The sequence below is a fragment of the Calidris pugnax genome, unplaced genomic scaffold (assembly GCF_001431845.1).
Source record: "Calidris pugnax isolate Ruff unplaced genomic scaffold, ASM143184v1 scaffold178, whole genome shotgun sequence".
Taxonomy (NCBI): Eukaryota; Metazoa; Chordata; class Aves; order Charadriiformes; family Scolopacidae; genus Calidris; species Calidris pugnax.
In genome coordinates this window covers 6226708-6246105 of record NW_015090986.1, presented here as the reverse complement: position 1 = coordinate 6246105, position 19398 = coordinate 6226708, and the positions used below count along the sequence as shown (strand labels likewise).

Here is a 19398-nt window from a genome sequence, read left to right as displayed (position 1 = left end):
ATCCCTCAGGAAGCTAGTGAACAGCAGTGTGACTTTCTTGGCATTGGTGGGGTGTGCATCCTTCCTGCTGCTGCTTGTCAAAGACATGGTGGTTCAGTAGGAGAGAGCAACTTGTCCCTCACTTGATGGCATACAATTGGCTTTCTCAGGCCCGGTACTTACGAAGCCAAGGGAGATGTGTCACGGCACCACCCTTCTCCTAGTGTACATCAAGGAAAATGGATGTTTTCTTCTCACCAGCATCAGGCTCCAGCAGTCAGTTTTACTTAACCCTGGCTGCAGTGAGGTTTGCCTGCAATCATAAGATGCTCATTGGGATTGACCTCTAGAAATAAAAACATGGGAAATATTTCATTGTAAAATATACCAGCTTCTTGACTCATCCTTTCATACCGTATTCTAAAAGAAAGAGTAATTTGAGATAAAGAGTTGGCATGTCCTCATGGAAGCCATGACGAATCACCATAAATTATACATAAAGTGTATCAGGGTTATGTGAGTATCAACCAGATATCTACTCTATAAATCTACTCTATAAATTACATGAATATCTACCAGATATCTACTCTATAAAGGCTGTCTTGAACCATTCTCGTGTAAACTGTCCATCCATAGGGCAATAACATATGAAGGCATTAGCCACTGACTGTTGGAGCAGTCAGCACCAAGTAAGGCAGAGCAGAAGATAATGCTCACTGTAGTTGGAGAGGCATGTGAAAGCAATTCTGTGGAAATGATTTGTGTAGGTGAGTTTTTGCTCTGTAGCAAATAAGAATAAGTAGATCTGAGATCTGTGTGGTAAAATTTTTTCAAGAAAAGCACATTTACAGTCAAATTTGAGAAGGAAGTTTTTAAAACAAACAAACAAACAAAAAAGCCAAAGAAAAAGAATAAACTAAGGGAACATACAATTGGGAGCTACCTAAATGACAACGTTGAAAATTTCAGTTTCATCACATTTACATGACAGGGTTTTATTTGCTACTAGTTATATAGCTTTGCTTGCAACTTCTAGCTTAGGAAGTTGTTGTTTTTTTTTTTTAATGTGTATAGAATTATTTGGTGGAAAATTGAATGCAAAGCCAGCTAGGCAGACAATGAGTCTGGTTTATGTCTTTCTCCATCACACACTGGAAGAAAAGCCTGCAATTTTTAAACCCGGGGCTCATGTTGTTAATTAATGATCTTGTGCAGATGAAGACAAAGAAAGATTTAAAGTGTCTAAAGATGTCTTTTGCTTCTTTAGTTTCTGTGGCTTTCCAAAAATGCCTCTTACTCCCTCTTTTAGAAGAGCATTGCTCCAATGTCTCTTTTCATTCAATGTTCTGCTTATAAATTAAGTTATTCATATAATTTATTCCTATAATGATCATGGATCTCTTGTACTTTGCAAAGCTGTTTGCATCCAATCAAATCAGGAAAGTGCTTTATAATTACTGACACTGATAAGAGAATTGGATTGTCGCAGACCATCTTGGGTCTGGGTCCTTCATCCTGAGAATGAGACACTTCGGTTTGCTTTAAGTGCAAAGTTACATGGGCTGATACTCATCCAGAATACAGTTCTTTTATCTCTCAACTGCTTTCCATGAAGAGCTTGAGAAATTGCTTCTCATATTCAGCTTACAATAATTCTTTACTTTCTCAAGATCATTGAAATGCTGCTGGCTAATTTGTTAGTAGCATCTACCACTTAAATCACTATGTGAGAATAAATCTGTAAAAATTGTGATTGGTAAGTAGTTAACATAAAACAAAAATGAGTCTTACTGGCAAATTATAATAACTAGTCAACTGTTTATCCCTATAACTGGAAAATTCTTTTCTAGTTTATCTATCTATAATATGATAACAAATTGTTTAAACTGCCATCAGTCTTTAACCCCTGGTTCCAGAAGGTGGCTGTGTTGACAATGAGAATGTAGGAGTAATGGCAAATTCCTGTGCAAGAGCTAGAAAATTTTCTTCACTTTGTGCATCTTTGTAGTGAATTTTAACAGCCCAAAGCTTCAAAGGCTATCCTCTGGTAGACCTCATTAATCCAGTTTCAAATCTCTGCGCTCCCGAAGCTACGCTGTCCAAGCTTTATTGGGTGCATCTGCTACCGAATTGACACTTCATTTAGCCACCCATCTGCAGTAGTTTTACGCTTGAACCATTGTGGTGTAAAATTAACCCTCTCTGACAATCTTAGCTTAAATAATAATACTATTGGTTTGCAGAAGCAGAGAATGTCTATTAGAAGAATGTTAAAGTTCACTCCCCGCAGTGTGAACCTTCCCACTGTAACACAGGGAAGAGAGTGTTTGTCCGTATAGGGGTTCATTTGAGAAGCACTTCATTTTTGCATTTCTTGTAGCTGATTGAGGTTTCAAATTAACTTGATTTGATTTTTTTGAAGGGATGTGCTGTATCTTATCACAAAAAGAAACAGGCACACTGAATGGCTACATAATCGTGCTGGACACTGGGACTCTTAAGAGTAGTTGGGTGTGCAAACTTGGATGTGTAGACTTTGGCCAGGAGGCCTGCCCTGCATTCTTGCTACCCAGGGTTGAAGAAGATAGATGAAATTTCATGTTAAATTGGTTATCCAATGTGTTTTTTATTGTGTGCAGGAGTGAGTTCATTCAGTATTGTAAAATTTAGTTCTGTTTTTAATACCATTTGAACTGGGTTTTCCATGTGCCTTGGTCTTCGAATACTCTGGTAGATCCCCAGATGCTTGTCTTCTGTGACAACTGGCATTCAGATGAATTCAGTAGAACTTGAACTGTGGAATGGATTTCCATCTCAGATAATATCTTCTGTAGAATCAAGCTTATGTTAACTTAAACTGCTTGACAGACATGTGTCAAGCCATGTTTGCTAAGCTACACAGCACATGGCAACAGATCTCAATGAATTTCTTGTAGCAGGTGAAGAATCTTTCATTCTACGTTGAGGGGTACATTGGCTTGAAGAAGTGATGGGGATTGAAGGGCAAGGATTTGTTTATAAGTACTTTACTCCTTTTCTATTTTTCTTTCTTTAATTTGGACACTGTAAGCAGCAATGCATTACAGAGCTCTTGACTTCCCTCTGGGGTCCATTGGCAGTAGCAATTTCTGTAGGGCTATGATGCAATCTTTTGGTGCTCCTATGCTATCTTTTGGTGGTCCTATGCTACTAACAAGCACTGCTCCATTTTAAAAAGAGGATATTTTTTATTCAGACTGTAAAAATACTCTGCTGCACTTTAGATACCTATATGTAGAAGAAAGGTTGAGCTTCATTTAATTTCTTACTCTTTTTCTGTAAAACAATGCCTGCCATGCCTTACTTTGTTAATAATAATTTCTTGCAGTGGAGCAGGGTTTTGTTGTATGATTGGTGTGGGAATACAGAAAAAGTAGGTAGTTCTAAAAGCAACTGCTTTTATGATTAAGGATATCATTATTATTTAGTGTGTTTAAATCAAATTGCATTCTCCTCTTGGTTCATTAGGTGAAAAGAACACTCTTTGAAGTCTACAGGGTTTGGGTTTTGTTAGTTTTTCTGTTACATAATCTTCATTTCACAGCAGCAATTCTCACAGACTAGGAACACAAAGCCTATATTGTATTAAAATAGACAGTCATATCTTCAGTGCAGTCCTGAGTCTGTGGAAGCAGTAGGCCTTTGTGCTTAAGGAAAGGGTAAAGAAACTGGACTCATCACTGCAAACGCCATTCGTTGCCTGATCCAGTATGTCTTTCTGGTCATTGCTTGAGAAGAAACTACTCTGCTTTGCTGATTATGCAATAGTATATTTGTGGGGTGGAGGGAAAAGGAATGAAAAGGTACGCTTGTAGATGTGTTTACAACTTGAGTATTTACCTGAATGACTCTCTTGTCCTTATTCAGTGATCTATGAGTTCCTCTTATTAGGATCATTGCATCTTTCACAATGTTTCTGCTTCTGCATAAAATGGGTTACATATAGTGTGTTTGTTCAGTAATGCCTCCATGTAGAAAGTCAGGGAAATGACCTTTACAGAACAAAGTTAAGTATTAGTTTAATGCTCAAGGAGGGTATTAAAAGGTTGTGAGATACTTTCAAAACAAATTAGTAAAACATTTCTTTCATTTCTTTATAGATTCTGGACAACCAGGAAGTCCAAGCCACAATGATCCTGCCAAGAATCCACCAGGTAAATATAAGTTCCAGAACATGTGCATCTAACATTGTTTGAGAACAAAGATACTACTGTTAATAGTTAAAGAGAGCATAATTGGTCAGCAACCCATTTTGCACTGGTAAGTACATATAATCAGGACAAGCTGTGATTCTTTTAGGTTTTTTAAACTGGCAATGCCTCAATTGTAGTTTCAACATTCATTTAATCAAACGAATTTTTCTTTCAGTTCATGGTTTTTAGAATGTGAATGGGCAAAGGAGGAATGAGACAAGATCCCAAATAACTTTACTTTCATAAAAGTCTTCAGATGCTACAATTATTCTTTTATCTCAAACAAAACACAGTTGACCTACCTGTAAATCCTGGGACCTAAGCCACCAGCTTCTTTACTTTTATTTTATATGTGCATTCTGAAATGCAAATGTGTTATTTTTAAAATATTTTTATGTCGTCTCAGAGCAGCTTTTGAACACATTGTTAACAGGCTATGCTATTGATATTTAGAATTATTTTGAGAGAGATGTCAATGTAAAGCCTTTCAAAGATTCTCTAAAAATTAGAATCAAACCCAGACTTTGCCATTCCACACTGTTTAGACCAAAGGTTTTTCATATTTTTGTGGAGTTATCCTTCTAATCAATTGGGTTGTGCTGGTTGCTTTATGAATTTTGTTGCAGTAAGAAAAACAGAATCACAGAATCACAGAATGATATGGGGTTGGAAGGGACCTCTGGATATCATCTTGTCCAGCCCCCCTGCCAAAGCAGGTCCTCCTGCAGTAGGTTGCACAGGAACTTGTCCAGGTGGGTTTTGAATGTCTCCAGAGATGGATTCTCCACGACCTCTCTGGGCAGCCTATTCCAGTGCTCTCAATGTAAAGAAGATGGAACTTCCTATGTTCAAGTTTGTGCCCATTACCTCTTGTCCTGTCACTGGGCACCACTGAAAAAAGACTGGCCCCATCTTCTTGACACCCACCTTTTTAGTGTTTATAGGCATTGATCAGATCCCCCCTCAGTCTTCTCCAGACTAAAAAACCCAAGTCCCTTAGCCTCTCCTCGTAAGAGAGATGTTCTAGTCCCCTAATCATCTTTGTAGCCTTCTGCTGTACCCTCTTCAGCAGTTCCCTCTCCTTGAACTGGGGAGACCAGTACTGGACACAGTACTCCACAGTGTAGCAAGTGTCAACAAGTGTGACAGACATACTATCACTTCTTAATGAGCTTTTGAAGAGTGACTCCTGCCGCCACCATCATGCTGTATCTTCTCATTTTGGCTCTCAGAAGAAGTGTCTATCTGAAATAAGCTGCAACTGACTCAGTTTGCTCTTTTTCTAAATGCAAAATGAACCACACTCTAACCAAGAAGTAATTGTGTGATGCTGGGCTGTTACATATACATGAATATTTTCTGGATCTCTCCAAACATTAGGGAAAACAGCCTGCCTTGTGGCTTTACAGTTTTGTACTACGCATACGGTCAAAGTATTCTGTACATGTGGTGGAATATGTTAGGTGTGTGTTGGATGTCAATACCCAAAAGAGGGAGAACCATCATAGATTGTTATACAAAAGGCCATATTCTAGTAGTATAAACCCCAGAAATGTAGACTGGAAGATTGCAGATATATTTTAGAGGTATGAGCAAAGTCAACAAGGGAAAAAAGTCAAATAGTGTCATAAGCTCTTTTTCAAGTGATTTTTTAATGTAACATATTTTTTTTTCCAAGGGATGATGCAGGCTTGAAATCATTTTGGCTGGAGACTTTGATGCTGTTTCTCTCTAAACTGTGTGGGACGTTATGTAGGCGTGTATTTCTCTATTAAAGACATGACATAAGTTATGTAGGATAGTGGTTAAAAAACCCAAACCAGAAAATTTACACCTAAATCAAGCCTGAAAAATTTCCTCACAGATAATCACAGTTTTGTAAAACTTGAAGTGTTTATCTGTGGAGCATTTATTTTTGTTTTAGAATATCTCTGTGAGTGCAAGAAAAGTCAAATGCATTCATTACCCCTCGTCATTTTGAAGGATTCTTTGTAGCCTCTGGGCTTGGGAAGCTGAAGGCAGTCTGGAAACTCACCTTCAATATGTTTCAAAATTCTGCTTTTAAAGTACCATTTAGGATTTGGAGTAGGAAGGTAGAAGTGTGTATTTCACTAGTGAGGATCACATCCTCTGGTGAGTCCAGTTGCACCAACCCTCAGTCTCAGCCCCAGGGTACCTCAGCAGAGAGTAATCTTGCTGCCAGCAACAGAGCCTGGGAAGGACAGTATACAAGCAGACCAGTTATATACGCTTTCTTTTGGCAGCCTTGTGGGGCAAGTATCAGATGCCCCAATGTTTGACAAACTCCAGTGTCCCAGAAGGTATAGAGAGATAGAGGGCAAAGGAAATCTGTACCTGGTTTCATCATGAAACGTTCTGCTTGAAGTTTGAGCATAACACTTTCTCATGCTTTGGACCCACGACTGGCAGTATTATTCCTTTATCTGCTGCCAAGTGGGGACAGAAAATGGAAGCTGTGTCTTGCTTCCCTTGAAACCCTTCATTTAAGCTGAGACAGAGGAATAATTGAATGTCATCTGTCTATTTGAGGGTACATGAACTTCTAGCATTGTTCATCCTCCCTGTGTGATACTGTCTCGGGGTCAAACTGGCAGGGAGAAAGCATTGAGGTTTACAGGACTACAGGGTCCATGCAGGAGAATGAGAGGGGGTTGCACTCCACTCAGCTTGTGCTGTCCTGCTCTTTCTAATTATACTTCACATGAGTCTTTTTATTAGAACCAGGCAGTTCTTTTGTCAGAGCCCCAGAGGATATCCACTCTGAGGTTTGTTTTCAGTCCCAGACCAGGAGCACATGGACTGGCAGTGGCAGGAGGGTTTGTTCTTCTATCATGTTTTGGTCTGATGCCTGTATGTCAAGGAGCCAGGGCGCTGGCAAGGGATAGGTGCTGTTAGGTTTTGGATGCCACTACCTTCACAAAGACATTGCCAAGGAAGAGGAGGTTGGAAACCGAGTGGTAGTTGGCAAGGCTGCTGGTGTGAAAAGTGGGGTTTTCTAGGTTTGGCTAGACTGTTGCATTCTTTAGGGTGTCTGGTAATTTGCTGTCTTAACCATGGAGGGAGGGCAATGTCATTTGCCAAACAAAAGAACATTAAGAGCACTTGCTGGAATTCTTTACAATACGTTCCTAAAAATACACTGAATACTTTGATAGCATAATACAGTATTAAGATAGCGTAGCTTGCGGTGAAAATGGTATGTAGCTTTTGTAGCAAGATCTAGGGATATCCTCCTCTAAGTTTTATTTTTCAATAACTTTCATCTGGTATATTTCTAAAGAATGAAACTTGCTTTTCTGAGAGCTGGGCTGTAAAGGTTACTTCTCTGCAGGGATTAAGTAGGTTCCAGACAGATAGATGAGCTGAACTGAACTGAATCGAGAGGGAGAAGAGTTTGAACATGTCTGTTGTCCACGTCAGTCATTAAGTTCCTGGAATCTAAAACTTTCTGTTATGCTAGCACAGTGCTAACTATTAAAATTTACATGGTTTCAAAGAGAGAATGGACGTGTTCATGGATCCGTTGAGGATGAGTGAACAGATAGAGGCACACCTGGATTAATTAGTTTTAAAACTGAAAACACTTGGGGCCTGGACCTATCAGTCAAAAAAACCCAGTCCTACCCTATATCTTACTATTCTACTGGGCATCTGCTCAGGGCTACTGCTGAAGGCAGGCTGTTGAAAGAGACCTACTGTGGCAGTTTCAGTGTAATGCTGTATTATTTGCTCCGAACAAGTCGCAGAGGTCTTTTGTATAGGTTAAGACAATAAAAAATATTAGCCTTGTGTGTCTTGCAATACCTGAAAAGGTGTAGGAGGATACATTCTGAAAACAGAGGGAGTGATCTTTCAGTAAGTTCATCTGTTAGGCATAAGAAAATTATGAGGGTGAGTAAAAAGACAAAAGCTCACAATATTGGCACCAGTCTAACCATTTGGTCTCCAGTGATATAATCCTTACTAGCCATTTCTTCTGCTAGAGGATTTTCTGGGTTTTGTTCTCCTTTATTTTTCTTTCCCTTACCTACTGCCTGCTGATTACAACTGTTTGACATTAATAAGGTTACTTGCTACCTGCCACTGGTGTGAGGTTGCTGCTTGGCAGACTTGCTTTATTTATACATCAGCATGTTAACACTGCTGCGTCCACTTGTTGTCATGTTGCTCAAATCTTTGAACACAGCCTTTTCAGGCTGCTAAAATAAGAGTCAGAAACAGCAATACTGATAGAGTAAAATGTTATCTTGATATGACAATAAGATAGGGTAGACAGCTGAATACAATTTGAGGAATAAAGGGAACTGGAAACCTGTGTGAGTGGATACCAAGTCCTACTGGTGCTTCGTCTTTTGTCTTCTGGATAGAGCTGGGAGGAGAATAGTCTCTTCTTGTACACGTCCCTTCAAGATTTCAGAGCTATTCTTGTCCAGCATTGGGGAATAAAAAAGGTAAGATAACTTTTCAGAAGGTGCAGAGGAAACCTAACCATCCCGACACAGACAGTTATGAACCTCATTGGCGAGGGAAGACGAGTGTGTTCAGATTTTTGCTTTCATCCAAGCAGTTGAGTTCAGAGGTTACTAGAGCTGTGTTTCCTAGTAAGTGGGACCTACTAGATTTTTTTTCCTGATAGAACTTACTCCACTTGGTCCAAAGAATATTTTCATGTAAATTGTGCAGACTGTACATCAGTCAAGGCTGAATGAGGAACGCATATGACTCAGGTTTAAACATGTGCACTGATGAATATTACGTTATTTATATGGGGTGACACAGTTTTAGACAGAGAGATTGAGAAACTGTTTCTCCACCTTTCATTACTCCCCACTGTTTCCCTTCTTCTTTTCTCCACAGTAACCCATGATATGTTGTCAGGGTATTCATCTAGTGATAAGATCCTCAATCTGAATGAGGCATATGTGAATTCCCAGCCCCAGCCTCACTGCTCTGGGATTGGTTCTTCCCCTCTGTTTTCAAAAGAAATTTTATTCTGGGAACCATTTCCAAAGAAGACCTGAGTGAAATCACCATTATTTTTTTTTTTTTGCTCTAATTAAAGAAGGTGTTGCCAAAAAGCTTGCAACCAGCCTCACCTATCTCTTAATATGCAAATCTCACTTGCAGCTGTAGAGCCCCAAAGGCTTTTTTGTGCTTTCATCTGGGCTAGCAGCCATAGGGAGAACATTCTTTTTGGATCAAGCCCTCAGAAATGTGTAATAAATTTGCCTATGTATGACTGTTTTAGATAGAAGTCTTTCAGATTTAAGTTTTAAAATGTGTAGTTTCAGAAGTAATCTCTGAAGAGTAACATGGTTTCTACCTTTGCTCTCTGTTTAGAAATGCAATAAGCTAATGTCTCGGAGTTTTGAATGACTTGGAACACAGATGGTTTCATTATTTTCTGCTTTGCAAGTTACCCTCCTGTGGATGGGGAATTAGCCCCCTAATAAATAGGAATGGAAGAGAGATTCCCTAGCCTCATCATTGTAAGCAGCTTTCCTTGTAAGAAGCAGTGATGCCATAGTAGCAGTTTGGGGATTCAGGCAGAATTGTACTTAAACAAACATATATTCACCTCGCTTTTTCGGCATGGGAGTGGATATTCTGAAATGCTTGCTGTTGCCCATATGCCTGCAGCTGTGCCATCTCAGATAGCGATCTTCAAATAAAACAGGGTTGGGTTTGGTCAGGGCTTGATTTTCTGTGTTCTCCCTTTCCCAAATGCTCTATGAATTAGTAATGCTAGTGATTGAGAGGTGATATTCTTTGCCTCAGCCCCTCAGCCCTGAGCCAGTGTGCAGCTGTGCTATCTCGACAATCGGAAACCTGCACAAATTGCACAGCCCCTTTTTCCAAGAGGAAGAGCTTGTGGCCTTGCAGGCTGCTTTGAAATTTGGTGTGGTAATTAATACTGGATTTCTTAGCATTACTTCTGAATTTTTGTTTGCACTGGCTATCCTTCTTTATGAATCCACTGTGTAATCAAATGATGCTGTGGTCACATCTGAGGCCATGTTCACTTCTGATGCCATTGTGTTCAATGGTGAGCACAATGGTTTCTACTTCAAAATGTGAACAGGGCAAGCATTTAATAAAAAATGCTTCATGTTACCAGCTAAAATTCCAGAAACCTGCTTTGGCACTAGAAAATTCCTTTTTGGTGCCTGGTAGTCATATGGCTGTTAAAAAGCAGCTCCCCCAACCTCTTTTCAAATCTTGGCTGTGGTCCTGAGACCCTCCGGAGTGGAAGGCAGTCTCCATTTTAATTAGTTACTCGTCCCTGTTTTTGCTAGCTTTTGAGGCAGCGCACTTCTTGGATTCCAGTACATGGATTCCAGAGTCATTAGACCAGGTGTTTACTTCAAATCACACAGCACTGAAGGATATTATAGCTCTGGTTATTAACTGTACTGTATTGAAAATCTCATTTGTTTGTGAAAATGGCACAAGCAGCTTCTTAGTTCCTTTTTGCTCAAAAAAGTTGAATGGAGTCAGGGTACCTTTTTGCAACATGTTTGTTTCCTGTCCCAGCTACAACATCATTGCAACTTTCAGGAAAAAAACCAAAACATATGGTGGGTATGACACAAGGCCAGAGACAATCGTGCAATACCAAAATAGTCTCATTCTCTGGACAGACCTTAGTCCAACTGTTTCAAATGACATCATCACTGAAATCTTCTCCGTCACTCCTTGGCTTACGTTATCCACCCTCAACTGCTTTTAAGAAATTCTGGTTCAGTGGGAACCTGTGTCTGATAGTCTTTTACAGACACTGCCTTCAAAATGCATGCAATAAGAGAACAAACTGCAGGTCTGCTGACTGTGTGTTGACTTACTGTCAACAGTGTGAGACTAATTTTTCACTACGAGTTCTGACTGTGAATAGTAGCTATATGCCACTAGGATCCCTGCTGACACTAAAGAGCTTCCTGTAGAAGTTAGATATTGCAGCAAGCAGCAAGAACTGATCCTTAAAACGTCAGTTTTCAAAAACTCAAGCAAAAGAAGCTATACAATGAAATGATTTAATCTTTGATCGTAGCAGTTTCAGAAGTCAAAGAAACCTCTAGCAGCATCCAGAACATTGCATTGCATAACTTAAAGTCAAGCTACAGCTCCCTGCTAGCATTTTGTAGACCAGGCTGAAGCTTCCAGCCTTTCTTCTCACAGTAGTTCCTGATGTTGAACCCATCTCACTGCTAGTAGGTCTATCTGCTGCTGTATAATTCCTCTTTTTATAGATCTAGAATAAAAGTACAGTAATACAAATTGTTTCCTGCACTGATTGGATTCTTATGTTATTTAAGTTGCTCAAAATCAAGGCTGTATCAGTGAAAAAAATAGATGTTTAATGATGCCAGGAAGCAATTTTATGTTTTGGCACTAGTCAGTATGCAGCAGAACGTAAACAGACGTTCTATTCATAAAAGTACAATTAAATCAGAAGACATAAAAAAGTCTGGTTAAAGATTTGTAAAGCCAGACGTCACTGGTAAGCTTTTAAGTAATATGAGAAGCCCTTTACAGTACAAGTTAGTGCAAACTGAAAATATTTTTCAGTAGATTTAAACAACTTTTTTTTTTTTCCCTTTTAAGTCTTAGCATGATTAAAAGCTATACTTATAACTCAGCTCTTGATTGCATAGCATAGGAATAGAGTGGAAGATGTATAAGGACTGGGACAGAATAATTTCTACAGCAGTTGAAGGCATTGCTGAGGGTTTCTCCTGTTACTGACTGAGCAGAGTTTGATCAGAACGGCTGCTCGATCTTAACCTGTTTATCTTTCATCACTTGTGGCACTGTAGTGTTGTTTGGGAAATGTATTTTTCAGAAATGACTTTTCTGTAAAAAAGGTAAGGAGAGGAGACAGATTTTATACTCATCCTGTACAAAACCTGGAAGCAAATACAGACAAAAATACTGTGTTATTCATGGGTTTGGAAGTTACTGTTTACACAGAATTGCACTATGGTGATTTTGGCAAAAATGTTCTTTTGTAGAACTCAGATTTTTAAGACAAATGACAATTAGTGAAATGCATTTTGGAGAGTGTCCTCTCTCAGGCAAGGTGAATTTTAGTAAATGACAATACTCAGTGCTTGTATTGTGTTTGAACAATAAAAACAGCTAAGTGTTATCACGACCATCAAAAGATGGCCTACTCCTCTATGAGGAATAAAGCAATAGACTTTTATCAAGTGCATTGGTTTCTGTACTGTACACACACCAAGAATGATAACTTAAGGCTCTTTAATGTGTTAATGCAAGCAATGCATTAAGGAATGTTTAATGAAAAAAACAGTAAGATGTATACTATACAGTATCACCGTATTTTTTCTTGCATGCAGTGTAATAATGTGAATATAAATGTCAACTCTTATTCGCCAGGGAGATCAGCTCCATGAGGTAAAAGACAGTGTTTCACATCATAAGATCAAAATGTCCTATACTGCCCTGCTGCATTCAGTCTTGCTGTTTATCATATGTAGCATGCATGTTTCTGCAACAAATTCCTGCAGTTTAATGGCATAGAACATTTTCCTAGTGCACAGCTGGGAGCCAAGCAACATACCCACTACGGATTGTCTTCCTAACTAGTTACAACTGTTAAAGTCCACTAGTGCTGGAACTGAACATACTGTGTTTATTTTTCTGCACTCGGAGGCACCACTGGAATCCACCTTCCCTGTCAGAACATAAGGCTCAGGATGAAGTTGCTCAGTGCCTGTGACATAGACTGTTTATTGTTGTGTCAATTTTTTAATAATATTTTGTCACATTACATAGAGAAAAAAAGCAAGCTGTTTTTTAAGTTGAGATTGACAATAGCAGTTTCCTCCTCTTTCCTAATGCCAGGCAAAACATTTGTGTATATCTATGGATGTCATTATTTTTGGACCATCCAAGGCAGGGTGAAATCTGGGTGAAAGACAGTGATCTATCAGTCAACAATGCATGCTTCTATGAGGGGGTGATAAATAGTGGTACCACTCAGTAACAGAATTTTTCCCTATTCCCATTTCATTATCACAAGGAGAGACACACACTGTATTTCTTTTTGTGTTATGTGGGTATTCTCAGTATTGCCAGTGAGAAAAACTAAAAATTCATGACAGAAATCTGAAGATGAAATATGTGTGTCTGTGCATGCATGTGTTTGCATATAGATGTATATGTGTGTGCATGCGCACATATACATCTGTGTTCTTACATATACAATACTACATGGGCATTTTTAATATGGACCCTGGGGATTGTTCTCACTGTAATAATAACTTGACTAATCTACACTTGAGTAAAGCTCCTCTCAAGTTAGCCTAACAGGAGTGAGAGAAGTTGTGCTTCAAAGTAGTGGTATTTGGATAAGCAGCAGAGACGTTCAGTCTTGTCTCATTACCAGCTCCAGACATGGCCGCACATTTGTACACTGGCTTTAAGCCACACTTCACTTACAAGCCAACTAAAATCAAGAAAGCAAATTTTTCTTTGGAAATCTCCCTTCCATGTAGTACTTCAAACTCTTCCTGCTGAAGAAAACAGGCAGAGAAGGGAAAGATTGCCATTTGCATTCATCCAGCTTGCCTGTTCTGAGGTTAAAAAATGAAAACTGAGGAAGAAGGGAAAACAAAAGATTAACTAATTGCAACTTTTTGTGATATGGGTATGCAAAGTTCTGTCAAATAAGTAAGGAAATATTTGGGAAGCCATGTCATGTCTTCACTCATAGGAGAAACATGGAGAAAGGTTGCAAGAGAATGCAGAAGATGGAAGTCTTGTATTCCTTAGGAACTGGTGGTGAATATGGCTGCAGTGAGGCCTGCAACATCCAGGTGAAGGACGATAAGAGAGTTAAAAGTAGTGGATATGGAGAGAAGCTGTTGAAAAAGAGAGGGAGAGGAACGTGAAAGAAAGTAAAGAAAAAAGAGAGGGGGGCCTGCAGAGCTACTAGTGCAAGTAAAGGCATACAAGGATATCGTATGAAGTGATGTTGACTGGAAGATGAGAAGATGATTGTGTTGGCAAACATCGTTCAGGATGATCCCACATCATCAGACCAGAGTGGTGCTCTGCACAGCCACTGCACTTGCTTCTGGGGTGGTTTTTCAGCTGTGGAAGATTGACATTCGCTTATAAGTGTAACAGCAAAACAGAGATGTCAGGGAATGTGTTTAGTTGGGTGCGTTCACCCTCTTTCAGCTTGAGTTGTTAGGTGCATTGTTTATACCTGCACTGGGAAATAATATCAGAGGTGCTGGGTCAGGCGGCTCTGTGGACCTAGTAAGACTGCTAGCAGTGAAAGCTGCTCTTTTTGCCTCTGCCCTCACCTTTTGGTCCTGAAAAGTAGGGACTCTTCCAGATGAAGCAAGGGCAGATCTTTGAAGTGAAATATAGTGCTTTTACAATCACTTTTCTGATTATAGCAGCAGCGTTTTCTTAAAATAAAGGAGTAATTGCCAAAAGAAACCAGAGGAGAACAGTAGTGAACCATTGTTTTCCAAATCAGTAAATATTCCAGTAGGTGCATTTTTTTTTATTTGCTTGTGCTTTTATTCATTCAGACATTTGGAACAGAAATTGACTGTGTATTTTCAAAAGAAGAAAGCTGTGTTGACTCGGAAAGGAGACTAGAGAAACTGCAGTAAGAAATTCTTAGTGCACCATCTCAGATTAAAGCAGACAAAAAAGTAATACTATTGGAGCAGCAATGTGCACCAAGGATAGATCTAAATATTTCTGTTGGTAAATGCTTGGCATTCCTACTATGAAATCAAGTAATCTCAAATTCAGCCAAGTAAGTTTATGCAGTGATTATTGATATGAGAATTCCACAGAAATCTGGGTTTCTCAGCTCCATTTTTATAAGTTTATCAAGTTATACTACTGAGATAAGTCTTGATTATCAGCTGTTGTTTCACTGCAGTGCTCCAAGTTGTGCCTGCCTGAATTTCATGGCAAGTAAGGTTTATCATATACATTTATCTTAGAATAAGTAAACATAAGCCAACACAATATTACATGGTTTCTTAAACATAAGTTTCTAGATATATAAATCCCACCCTGAATAGTTCATCTGTGTTGCCCAGTCCCTGCTTTTATTGGAAATAATAGTAAAACCCTCTTCTGCCTCAAAGGTGATGATTTGATAATGAAGGTGGTAAAGTCACTATCTGCAGGGTAAGAGTTAAGTAAAAAACTATGTAGCAGAAATGTATGTGAGGACAGAACTGCTCTGTGGTGACATTGATCAGCTGATACATTTCTTAGCTCAACACTGACTTAAAAATTGAAGATACTAATAAAAGCAACTAGTTTTTGAACACTTTTCTGGATGCTTAGCTAGGAATTCAGTATATTGCTTGTTAGTTTCTCATATACATATTAAAAAATTACTTTTTCAGAACTCCTCAACTTTTTGCACCTCGGAATTCTGCCTGAATTTCAGCTCTCATTAAATCCTGTGGTTGGCTTTCAGTGTACTTTGATCTGTGTATTATAGTTGTGAGACTATGTTGATACTGTTATTAGCTGTGATATATATTTATCTATAGTTATTTATTAATCTACTCATTATACTGATTATGGTATTATGATCTCTTTCAGTGTACCTTGAGGACAGTTTTGTAAAATCCGGAGTGTTCAACGTGTCAGAACTTGTGAGGGTGTCAAGAAGTAAGTTATTGTTTACATTTAATCATTTCCAAAGCCTGTTATAATGAAGTGAAGGGGTTTTTTCTTGGTTCTCCCTGAGATGTAAGGTGTATAGGAAATGCCTATAACCATGCACAATTTTGATGTGTTTTACCACAATATTACAGTTGTCTTGCATGTGTTTGTAATGAAACAAACAGAAGTCTTCTTTTATCACTTTCATATTTAAAGATTGAAACAATTTGTTACATGTCCCTCTGCATAGCTTAATGGACTGGTATGTCCATAAAATTACCATATGTAACAAAGCCTTCTATTTGTTCAACTTGAAGCTTTTTAACGTTGTCCTACACGTCTTTGGATTTTGCTAAACCATCTGATAATTCCTTTAGTTTGCTTTTGAATTTGTAGCTCTTAAAAGAAAAATCATAGCATGGATGTAAAGGATGACTAACAATGTGTTATACACTTGTGGTTCTTTTACTCATAGCACTGGCTGTAATTGAATTTCTAATTACATTGGCTTGTTTTGGCATCAGAAATGTAATACACATGAACATGCAAGAAAAAAGTAACAAAATGTAAATAAAAAAGGACTAGTTAAGCTGTTACTGCAGAAAGAAAAAGCGAGTATAAATAAGATGATAGATTTTGTTGACATCTAAAAATTTGCTATAATAATATGTCATAAAGGCAGTGCATATTTTCCTTTGACATTGCTTTCTAAGCACATCATTTCTCCCTTTAATATCAACACTATTAAAGTATTCCTCTTAAGAATTCACTAGGAAGTGAATAATACTTGAGAGTTATAATTAGAAGTGTCCTCAGTGATGACACCAACATTATAACAACTGAATGGTCCAAGAAAATCTCTTTTCTGATAAGGTGAGAACAAAGCCTGTGAAACAGAAATTTCCAAAACCTTCTGTCCTAATTTTGCACAGGAGTTAATTCATGCCAGGTCAGGATGCTTGAGGAATTTAATTAAGTTAGTGAGGCTTAAGATGCATGTGCCGTTTAGTTTGTTGTGGTTAGAAAATAATATTCGACAATTAATAATATTTAACAATTATGTTAAGTTCTTCAGCAAAATGCTGAGCATTGCCATCCTGCAATGTTAAGATATATTCTTTTTTGTGCTTGCTGAAGGTATGATTTTGCTGTTTTAGGAGGCTGAGGATGTGCAAAACACAGCTTGCTTATAGTTGTCAGGTGGTTAAATATATTTTCAAATATCAGGCCATTCAGATTAAAAAAGAATCAATATTGTAGCTATGTTATGAAATTGTACCTTCTGCAGTTGTTATACTTGATATACTTCTAATAATAAGCTCTAAAGCATGTGGTTTCTGTGGGATTTCTTACCATGCATTTGTTTAACCTCAAGCCGCAACAGAGCTGTACTTGAACTGTCAGGAAAAATACAAACCTTCAGATACATTACACAACGTGCAATTATTCTTTTAAGTGCCAAAGGTAGTTAAAATGCACAATGCGCAGACGGTGAACAAAGGTAAATACACCACAATATGTAACATATAATTTATTCTTGAAATGCCAAGATGTATGGTACACGGGCTCTGTAAGGAGGTGAAGATAGCGTTGAGTGTGTGTGTTTGTGTGTAGGTGTACGTATGCAAAGCCGTACCTGTGGCCCTGGGTGAAAGAAAAAGAAGGCAGCGAAATATGCTGTCAGCACAGAAGGCTGTTATTAATACAAAAGAATTAACATTACGGGAAAAAGAGTTTGTGTATCCCCAAGTTTGTTCTTTCCAGTTATTTCAGTTCTTTAATAACTGACGTTAGCTGTCCTTATAAACCCTGTCTCATTCATTATAAAAGTCCCTCTACAGAAGGTTTGACTTTGTGCTGTGTTTTGTGTTACCTTTTTCATATTGGTGATTCCAGGTTATCTTTTATACAAAAAACACATTTAATCTGCATAACAACTAAGGGATTTCTAGTGTCTGTGGAAGATAATTAGCTTTTTAGATATATAGACATTAATAGCACTTGTCTCTACTTGGTTTCTGCAAGAGGCAGAAAATTAGATACATGTAGGTAGTAACATCTTGATGTTTTTCCCAGTGTTAAAAATGAAAAGATGGTTGAAAAGATAGAAGATTATCTTTGACTTGTTATGATGATGTGTTTTTCAGCACCCATAACCCAGGGAACTGGAGTGAATTTCCCAATTGGAGAGCTTCCGAGTCAGCCATACTACCATGACATGAATTCGGGTGTAAATCTACAGAGGTCCTTGTCCTCTCCACCAAGCAGGTAAAAATTTGAAATAAGTGCTAAGGTGAAAAAAGGTTGATAGTGTAGGACAAACAACTAAAAAATACCATCAACAGCCAACCATTTTATGAATTTCTTCTGATTTTGTGTGGTGGGCTACTTATGTACATTACCGTAACCAGTGTACAGATACATATGTTACAAATCTTGTAATTTGAAGTGGTGTCATTATTGCCTGTCATTGTTGTAACTTCTGTCAGGTTTGAAGTGCTAACTAAGTCATCTGCTGAGAGAACAGTGATGCACCCTGAAGCTGCTGCTGAGCTGCAGGAAGGCCTAGCAGCCGCGAACGTGTTGGCAGGGCTTGATGCCACAGGGTGGTTGCAGGCACAAAGGCTGTCTTTGGGGGCACCCTCTTGGACCTCCATCTTGAAAGATATGTTGGGACAGATACTATTTCATGTGGAAAAGGTGTATATAAAGACAAAGTGTCTTTATCTGTAGCATCAAACCAGTTCATGAAAGTGTATTTCCTGCCTCACCCTTACAAGGGGCATTTCCCGGCACAATGGAAAAAAGGAGGAGCATGTGAGGTGATCACAGGCTCTGCAGTTTTTCTCAAGGGTCTCCCTGTGCCTGCTACAGGCAGTTTGATCTGAGGGACCGACTTCTTTCTTGCTTCAACCTTATCCCAACTCTGAGAAAGATGCTGTTTTCTCCTAGGAGAAGCTGGTGGGCCAACAAAGGTGACGAACCTGCTGCACCCTCCTTCTAACTCCCAGATAATCTACTGTCTGTCACACCCAGGGGCCTCTTGGTTTTCTGAAACTGTCCGATGTACAATGAAACCAGAAGCACTATAGGACCTCTCATTGCCCCCTGTTTCTGCATCCCTGTGAGCCAGGAAGTTTCTGCATAGAGGGACAGGATTTAACAGGACTGTCACGGGGCTGGGGTGCTCTTCCACCAGCACTTGGTGCTTCTGAGTTATTTTGGTCATAGTCCTCTATTTCATTTCATTGTATTTTCAGCTTGGCATTTCACCCAGTACATTTTAGAAATTGATAGGTTAATTCTCACAGTGCTGTCTAAATAATAATAGTAATGCTAATAACGATACTAATAACAACAACAACAATAATACCACCATCAATAAAACCTTAGGCAGTCAGCATAACAGCTTCAGTATATATTGTTATGAAGAAACCTGACGTCCGTCCACTATATTGAAGTGCTGCCTCATTTTATATATATATATATATAT

The 19398-nt window shown here is 38.7% G+C and overlaps 1 protein-coding gene across 7 annotated transcripts in view; it reads left to right on the top strand.

The window, feature by feature from the left end:
* The window catches only part of NFIB (nuclear factor I/B), a 178977-nt gene that overhangs the window by 98687 nt on the left and 60892 nt on the right, over positions 1 to 19398 (top strand). For all 7 annotated transcript variants that reach the window (XM_014953956.1, XM_014953955.1, XM_014953954.1 and 4 more), the window contains exons 3-5: positions 4119 to 4172; positions 15843 to 15911; positions 18053 to 18173. In XM_014953956.1, coding sequence (XP_014809442.1) covers positions 4119 to 4172; positions 15843 to 15911; positions 18053 to 18173 — 244 coding nt within the window. The remainder of the gene's footprint in view (positions 1 to 4118; positions 4173 to 15842; positions 15912 to 18052; positions 18174 to 19398) is intronic.